Source organism: Sinohyriopsis cumingii, chromosome 18 (genome assembly GCF_028554795.1).
Source record: "Sinohyriopsis cumingii isolate HCF-2022 chromosome 18, ASM2855479v2, whole genome shotgun sequence".
NCBI lineage: Eukaryota > Metazoa > Mollusca > Bivalvia > Unionida > Unionidae > Sinohyriopsis > Sinohyriopsis cumingii.
Window position 1 is genome coordinate 66,612,313 of NC_142978.1, and position 9,811 is coordinate 66,622,123.

Sequence of the window (9,811 nt, forward strand, 5' to 3'; positions counted from 1 at the left end):
TCCATGTATCACTCACTTCCAATAGACCTTTAATTGGATCTCAGGTGTAGGGACGATTTCTCGCTCCATGTATCACTCACTTCCAATAGACCTTTAATTGGATCTCAGGTGTAGGGACGATTTCTCGCTCCATGTATCACTCACTTCCAATAGACCTTCAATTGGATCTCAGGTGTAGGGACGATTTCTCGCTCCATGTATCACTCACTTCCAATAGACCTTTAATTGGATCTCAGGTGTAGGGATGATTTCTCGCTCCATGTATCACTCACTTCCAATAGACCTTTAATTGGATCTCAGGTGTAGGGACGATTTCTCTCTCCATGTATCACTCACTTCCAATAGACCTTTAATTGGATCTCAGGTGTAGGGACGATTTCTCTCTCCATGTATCACTCACTTCCAATAGACCTTTAATTGGATCTCAGGTGTAGGGACGATTTCTCGCTCCATGTATCACTCACTTCCAATAGACCTTTAATTGGATCTCAGGTGTAGGGACGATTTCTCGCTCCATGTATCACTCACTTCCAATAGACCTTCAATTGGATCTCAGGTGTAGGGACGATTTCTCGCTCCATGTATCACTCACTTCCAATAGACCTTTAATTGGATCTCAGGTGTAGGGATGATTTCTCGCTCCATGTATCACTCACTTCCAATAGACCTTTAATTGGATCTCAGGTGTAGGGACGATTTCTCTCTCCATGTATCACTCACTGCCAATAGACCTTCAATTGGATCTCAGGTGTAGGGACGATTTAACGCTCATAGACATATTCTATAATTCACGCCACTGAATGCTTGCTTTGTTAGGATGGTTGTTTTCATTTCTAATCATCTAAATTCACACAGTCGTCTATAAGAAACAAAGTGTTAGTTTCCCGGTATACTCCGACAACTATGCTCATCATCTGATTTTTTCACAAGAATTATAAGTCACTTTTTGTTTAATTCTTATTGTACAGAATGTTTTCGCAGATAACAACAATAAAAGTTTTAAAAGGTTGGTATATTCTTTTTCAATCATTCCGAGTGTATACTTTGTACTTCCAAAATGTACAACACCGCATTAGTCGTTAAAGCGTATTTAGTAGTTAGTACGGGCGTTAGAACTACGCATTTCAAGGAATAAAAGGCTTTTAAAGTCAGGACTCCTTCGCATGATTCTAAATGGTTGGTATGAACAATTACATGTGCATCAAAAACAAATAATTACACATGTTATGTGCATCTACCTTTCCTCTTATATATATATATATATATATATATATATATATATATATATATATATATATATATATATATATATATATATATATATATATATATATATATGTTCCTTTTATAACATTTGCAATGTCATGTCCCGTACAATGCTTTATCATATGTGCTTTTCACGTCCAGTCAATAACAAAGGTAATCACTATTTTAAAAAATTCTTTACACTTATATTGCTAGTATTAATGTATTTTTGTTGTTCGCTGTGGAATTATTTACGTGATCCTGTAAATTTCTTATCTGACACATATATCTGTGAATAATCCTTCCACAATAATCACTGGGTTTTTTATTCCTCAATTGAAATAATTTTCATTATCAGTTTATCGATCCTTTTTGCAATCAATACTAGTTTTCAACTCTTTCATGGTTACTCAAGCATTACACTTATTAATCTTGTATTAGCAGGTATATCAATAATTCTCACTCATATGATATAACCATATAAAGAATGTAGTACCAAAACTAACTATGCAATACATTCTTAGGCAATAGCTCAGAAGAAGCCATGTCGTGCTGAAGACACTATTCTCCAATAAAAATGTTCATTTACAGTAATTTACACCTTCTTTCTCTTCTGATACTTTTATAAAACGTAATCATATATCTCAGATCGCAGCCAATACCATAGGGATACATCTGGAAATAGAAACATACATAATCTAGATATTAATCAGATGGTTTATTTAAATCACTTAGTTCCGATCCGCAAGGCTTTCTAAAGTATCGTCTGGATTAATGGAAAGGTAAATATCAAAGCTTTCTCCGAATTATTTAAAATCTAACCAAACTTTGCTTCCTTAATTTTTCATTCGTGTAATCAAGTGCCGTAATTCTGAGTTTACTGAACTCATTTTTCTTGTTGTCTTTTATAATTCCTCTTGTCTTTCTCTTTCAGCTTTAGATTCATCAGAATTCATTACTTTAAATAGAAAATTACTTCCTGTAAATACAGAAGCATTAGCAATCGCTCCTCCTAGTCATCACAGATGCTCCTGTCCTTTAATGTTAATAAATTTTGTACTGTGTATGTAATTAAAATTTAATATAAAAAAAGATATTTCAGCATGTTCAAATGCAACTATTTTAATTGAAGAAACTAAAACTATGTTTCTTCCAAATATTTTTTTGAAAATTCTTTTTTAATATATGAGAGAGAGAGAGAGAGATGTGGTTCTCTACCTATATCAACCAAAGTAGAACCTGATATAGAAGCAAAATCAAATGGTAATATACTTCCAGGTAGTTCATCATCAAATTGATCTAACCTTTGAATATGACCAAGAATGTAATCGCTTTATTCTCTCAATCTGTCTTTAATCCCATCACCTTTAATAGTATAACACTGTTCTTTAATCCCATTTCTGCGCTTAATTTGACTTTGAAATTTCTCTGTCTTCTTCTAAAACGATTCTGAAAAAAAAAATATTTCAATCCTAGTGTTTTAAGTGCTTGACTTTTAAGTTCTTTATTTAAATTTTGTCTGTTTTCTCTTGAAGTTTCTATACGTCATCACCTTTCTCTGGGAAATTTAAAGTTAAATTAAAAGGTCTTATTATAGATATTAATCTATGAATTGCTGATATTTTAGCCATTATTGATTTTAAAAAGTAAAAAACAAGAAGAGGGATGAGATGACTCTGTGCTCTTAACCTATATAACAAAAAAGAAGGGAAACAAGTTTATTAAAATTAGCAAATAATTTATTTCTCTAAATTGCAAAATAAAAATTAATAGACAAGGTATTGTGAATTAAATCCCAAATAATTCTAAATATTCTATCTTTTAAGTCCAAAATCATAGAATATTCCCAATGAATTCCAATAATCTTAAACGTGTTCAAATACATGTAGTCTTGACTGGGTCGATGTGCCAATTCTTACATCACTATGATATAATCCAGAATGTCTTTGAATGAACTCACAATAATATCAAAATACCGTTGTAGTCAAAAACGTCAATGAGCACTTTGTAATTCCAATCAAATTATATCTTAACACAGCTGTACATGATTCCACAGACAGGTCTTAATGAATGAATAATTTTGTTTACCACAACTTTATATAAAAACCTGAGACACAAGAAAATGACAGGATCTGAGTCACAATTTCTCTTCCAGCCGTCCGTACGTTCAAATATCAGTAAACGTATTTATAACTTACAAACATGACAATTACATGAGAATAGTCAGGTAGGCCAATCGTCTACCATCAACTACAGATAAAGGACCAGCACAAAATACAAATTAGATTTACAGTGGTATCCCTCATGAACGGACCCTCTGACCAGCGGTCACCCACTCTTTGCGGCCAGAATCTCTTGGCACCGACGAGTTTGTGTTCAAAAGTACCCCTCAAGAAAGGCCACTCCTCTAACGCGACCAGCGGCCAACATATTAGTGTACAAATGTAAAATTTACCCCTCACAAGAGGCCACGTTTTATAATTAATGTGTCCAGAGCCAATATTTAAATACAGTAAGGTAAAGTAATCGATTATCTTTCCCGATGTCTGATTTAGAATGTCAGGTTTCGTTACTGAGAGAAGAGTTGGCTAAAGTACATGTACTACTAAGATTATTATTATATCATTAACGCCGACGTTTGCAGGAAATGGGGTCAGCAATGTTTGATCGAGCTTTGGCCTTCACACGGCGGGTTTTGGGTTGGGGTGTTTATTTTTTGATTGCAGATTACGACCGGACGTAATTATCATGATCATGACATGATCAGATAGAAAAATAGAAATGGGGTCAGCAATGTTTTAATCGAGATTTGGCCTTCACACAGTGTTTTTTTTCTCTTTGTTTCTTGTAATTGACAATTACGAACGGACGTAAATGTCAAGATCAACCTGGTCAGATAGAAATGTGGTCAGCATTGCCTTGATAGAGCTTTGGGCTTCACACAGCGGATTTTTTTTAAAATGACGATTATGACCGACGTAATTGTGAAGATCATAACATGGTCATATAGGCTAAAAAAAGATTTTGTGAATTAATACACACACACACATAAACAATTAACCTTAAACAAAACAGTGTACCAGACAAAGACCGAAAAATCACGTGACAGTACATATATCACTTCCTTTATAACAAGGTTTTTCGTTAACATGGCACCACGTAGACAAGAAATATTACTTTGGAAAGAAAAGTAAAAGTTATTCGACTTGACGACAATTGAATGGGGAGAGTTCACTTGCCGAAAGATGTATGTTGGCAAGATTCAAACAAACAAGATCGTAAAAGATAAGGAGAATATTTTGTAACAGTGGGAGAATGGAGTAAATGGAAAGAAAATTATTTTAAATACGAAACAACGTATATACCAAGATTTAAATAACGTTTTGAATGGTTTTGTAATGCGCGTACCAACAATATCCAACTCACATTAAACGCCCAAGAATAAGAACTATTAATTTATGTTACCTTAAAATAGCTGTTTGTAATACATGAACATTTTAATAATTAATGCTACTTTTTAATGAAGATATTAACTGCTTTAAGTTATTCGGGAACACCATACATAACAGGGCAAATTAATTAATATCTTCCATAATCATGTTTAATGACAGTACATTTTTATAATGTCCATAAGCTCAAAACTGATATTTAGAAAACTTCTCCGTTCTTCTGAAAGAGATCCAACCAAAGAAAATGTGTTATTGTTTCCTTCTAAATAATATGTTTTCATTCTCTTATCATACAAACAGGGTTGTTTTCATCGTTCATTTTCTTTTAAAAGATCTTGATATTCTCAATGTCCAAGATTATTTAACTAGTATCTAAACTCGATTTATTTTAATTGTAGAATAGTTTTTGAAACTGTAATGTATTCAGCAAAACATGCTGGTCTGTAGAAAATTCATTGAAAAGTAAGTCGACCATAGTATCATCTGGTATTAAAGATGCTGAGAACTCCATTTACTTTATATTCTATGGCTTCTTTATCTAATAAATAATCATATGGGTCTGAAATTGTTTAAACATAAGTAAGTTTCTTTATCAAAATGAAAAGTAAACTGATCTTTATCTAATTTATGTATCCAATCAGTCACTGTGTTATTAATATCTTTAACTGAAAGTCTTCAATCCCTTATCTATGTTAAATATTAATTATTTAGTTGTATCAATTCTTTTACTAAATGTTCAAGACTTGTCCACCTTATCATTAAATTGCATTTTGAATTTCTCCTGCATTTTGTTATCATTTTATCTACATCAGCACTCTTTTACATCATGGACTACCATATAATTGTATCTGGTTAAATTTACTTTCTGGATAATTCATAAAACTTTGAAGCCATAACAATTCGATTTTTTTCTAAATCAGCATCCTAATAATGTTTATTATCTGTCTCTATTAAACTTATTAATTCTCTAACTTATTATCATTATTTTCTTTCTTTTTTCATCTGTTTGTTATCTTTTTTCTTTATCATTAAAATTTCTTCTTAATCATTTCACCTCTTCAGCTAATTCATAAACACTTCCTTGTACCACACCAATATTATTAAAGAGTTCTTTACCTGGATATAATATTTTGTTATCTGTTAAAATGTTTTCTATTAGTTTATTTCTTTCAAGTCCATAGGTCAGGTTCTTTTCAAAAATTAATTCATTGCTAAAATCTGAAATAGATAACTCATAGGTTGTTCTCGTTGATCTCAGGGTACTTTCACTCATATTAACATTATTCATTTAGTCTCCTTTCTTTTGACTTCTTCAAAATCATTCCTCCATTGTAATTATGAAAGACTATTCGTAATAGCTGACATTCTATCTTCAAACTCTTTCACACTAGCTTTATAGTCACCATCTAACTTTTCAAAAACCGTATTAGATGTTTCTTCATATTACTGAATTCTTTCTGCAACTGTTGAAGTTGCGAGTCTGACATATTATAATTTCTTTAAGGCTTCTTCTTTTCTCCATGACACTATATAATGCTAATATTTCAGCATTTATCCCTTAATTGGCTCTAAAGATTTCTCCATGCATTGTACAGGTTTTATTATTAACAGTTTTCAAAGCTTGTAAAATAGTTCATAATGTAAAACATCTGGAGCATCGGACTATTTTTTTTATTCTTATCATTTATATTTGCAGTTCTATGTTGTGGTGTTCCACAGGGGTCTGTTCTTTTCATTCTATACACTCAGCCACTCTCAAGTGTCATAGATCATCATCCAGTGTCTCACCAACTGTACACTGATGACACCCAAATATACAAATCTAGCCACCTAACTGAAGTTCATGCTACCATCCAAGGTGTAGAGAGGTGCATTTCTGATGTGAAATCATGGATGACATGTAACAAGCTACAGATGAATGATGATAAAACTGAGGCCATTCTGATCACAACACAAAGACTTTCTCAGTCACATCCTTTACCTCAAACAATAAATATCAGTAACGCCAACATTAAATTCACACAGTCAGTACGAAACCTAGGTGTCACTCTGGACAGTACTCTCACATTGCACCAGCATGTCATGAACATAGGCAAGGCTGTATATCTTGAGCTGAGACGCATCAGCTCCATTCGCAAATATCTTTCAGTTGATGCCACTAAAACACTTGTGTGTTCATTAGTACTTTCAAGACTGGACTAATGTAACTCAATTCTGTCTGGTTCATCTCAATATCTACTTCAGAAACTTCAAAACACAGCTGCTCGGATCATACTTAGAGTACCATAATCAGAGCACACCTCCCCGCTGCTCTGTACCCTATACTGGCTATCCATTCGATCCAGAATCAAACACAAAATTTGCTCTCTGTGCTACATTTCACTGATGGACTCCAGTCCAACATACCTATCCGACCTCACCCATGTGTACACACCAGCAAGATACATACGCTCCTCTTCTGACAATCGTACACTCATTATTCCCACTACAAAAATGAAGTCATATGGACAACATTCTTTTGCATACTAGGGCCCAGCAACGTCGAATGAATTGTCCACTGAACTTAGACACAAAGACACAGTGATCCCATTCAAGAGTGTTCTTAAAACTCATTTATTTTGACTGCAAGAACAAACTTAAAGTCCTAATAATGTTCCCTACCTTAAATATTTACAGCAAGTTTTTATGTTTTCTAATTCCATGGTGTTTTGTTTTCTGTGTTTTTTTATGTTATAGGTTTTGTCTAATGTTGTAAAGCGCTTAGAGCTTCTAAAGATTAGGTGCAATACAAAGTCCTCATTATTATTATTATTATTATTATTATTCTTTGCAGTTCTGAGAGATAGATGAATTTTCTCTGATACTCTGATCCACAGCTAATTCATTATTAACTTGTTTTCACAATTTTAAATTATTATTCTGCACAAAATCTTTATTAGTCGTATCAGGTATTTCTATCAGATCTACTACTTTCTATCACATCTAAATTTGAAATATGATTGTTGTTCATGTAAGTCATGGTCTAGTAACTGATTTAGCACTTCATCTTTTTGTATAAATTTAAAATTAAAATCAGCAGTGCCTCTTAAAGATGTTGCTGACTTTATTTGACAAATTATATTTCTTGTGATACTTTAAAGATATGTGTAGCTGGCAGACAATTAAAATCTTTTACTTTTCATTCTTCATCTTTAATCTTAAGATTAAAACAGTTTGTAGTCTCTTTGTAGTTGCTTATATGGGCTATCAACCTCATATAAAATGAAATCACTGTGTAGTTGCTTATATGAGCTATGAACCTTATATGAAATGAAATCACTGTGAAATAAATTTCAGGCACTCTTACAGAGTAGAGTAGGAGCAATTATAAAAGTTACTTGCATTATTTAGCTGATAAAGGAAAATATATAAGTTTTAGACTTCAAAAAGTCCACAAACAATTTTATTTGGTAGACATATATACAGATAGTGCACTGTTAAATCCTAATGATTTACAACTGTAACTTGTTATATACAGTGCATTATTATTCCTCAGAGTTATTAGAATTATATGGTATGTTTCTTACAATCAATATCTATACTGTCATTAGGAGCCATTCTTTTTCATTATATTTTTTTCTGACCATTACATGATTAATGAAACCATCATTATTGATATGATAATTGGTTACATTCTTATCAGCTGTATAGTAAAAGATTTTTGTTGGTGTTGTTTTGTTGTTTTCTTTGAATATTTGAAATATTGTAAATATTGTAAGTACCAGCTACATATCAATTTTATGTAATGAAATGTATAATTTACCATCCCTGTTATCAATGGTATCTTGAAACATTTATTTCTCTAAGTGTCATTTCACAGTAATATAACTAAGCTTTGATGCTTAGTAACTAGGTAATGAATCATATTCAAAAAGAGAAAAATGACTTAGAAAAACTATGACAAGAAAAGGAACTGATTGTAGATTGTTTACTTATCAGAAAAAGAGAATTAGGAGGACATACAAGCATTGTTCATGCTGATGAAGCGGTAAGTCCTAAATGTGATTAACATTCATTTTCTATGAAGACATGCATATCTCATCATTAGACTCCATCAGACAGTTTTGACAATGCTAAAATTATGGTCATCCAGAATAACTCGCTTCTGACCAGGATTCACGCATTGAAACCAGCTGAAGTTTGAACACCAGTGCCATCCAGTCTCAAGTGAGTGTAGCGATGAAAAGTAATGACACTTGCATTACCTTCTAACCCTCTATTGAACTATTTAGATTAAAAAACACTAATTAACTCTATATTTTTCCATCCAATGGATTTTAAAGAATGTATGTTTTTATTAAATATTAATCTGGTTGCGATTATACGAGTGTTTGCACATATGTGTATGGCGATGATATTTGACAATACTACTGAATTTATTTTTTTAATTGTATTAAATGTTTTGAACATGACAGACAAGTTATTGTCTTTTATTCAGATTTGAATTTCTGATCATTTTCTATAGGCTTATATGAAAGGTTGGCTTATTCTCAATTAGACGTTGCTTTCCTTGGGTCCCCGTCATCTTTTTAAGGTATTTGTACTGCTCTTTGCCATAGGTACACATCACATACTTAAGGTATTTGTACTGCTCTTTGCCATAGGTTCCTGTCACATATTTAAAGTATGTGTACTGCTCTTTGCCATAGGTTCCTGTCACATATTTAAAGTATGTGTACTGCTCTTTGCCATAGGTTCCTGTCACATACTTTTAAGGTATTTGTACCGCTCTTTGCCATAGGTCCCTGTCACATATTTAAGGTATTTGTACTGCTCTGTGTCATAGATCCCTGTCATTGCTTACTGAAAAAGTCCAAAAGCAAACTATTGTGTCATTAAGAAAAACCTTAAAGAATTTTCAATATAACCATTTGAGCTTTAATTTGTCAAAGTGCTTATGTATAATAAATAACCTGATATATTTCAAACATCAATTTCATTAAACTTATCAGCAAATACTATGTGAGAGGGAATGAGCCAAAAGACACAATAAACTGGAATGTTTTGAAACTGAATGGCACATATATATTTAGCAGTTCTAGTTCTGTCTTTTGGTTGAAATAGCTTAGATACATATG

At 32.5% G+C, this 9,811-nt stretch overlaps 1 protein-coding gene and 1 long non-coding RNA gene across 2 annotated transcripts in view; one reads left to right on the forward strand and one right to left on the reverse strand.

Annotated features, from left to right (window-relative positions):
- The first annotated feature begins 3,078 nt into the window (after nucleotides 1-3,078).
- Nucleotides 3,079-8,405, forward strand: LOC149776834 (uncharacterized). The gene is made up of 2 exons (XR_016416129.1): nucleotides 3,079-4,492; nucleotides 6,391-8,405. It is a non-coding gene; the product is annotated as an uncharacterized LOC149776834 (long non-coding RNA).
- Nucleotides 8,406-8,647: 242 nt separating this feature from the next.
- LOC149776835 (SWI/SNF-related matrix-associated actin-dependent regulator of chromatin subfamily B member 1-like) overlaps nucleotides 8,648-9,811 on the reverse strand; it is a 34,519-nt gene continuing 33,355 nt past the window's right edge. Inside the window, exon 11 of the mRNA XM_089941562.1 lies at nucleotides 8,648-9,536. Coding sequence (XP_089797688.1) covers nucleotides 9,527-9,536 — 10 coding nt within the window. The 3' untranslated portion in view covers nucleotides 8,648-9,526. The remainder of the gene's footprint in view (nucleotides 9,537-9,811) is intronic.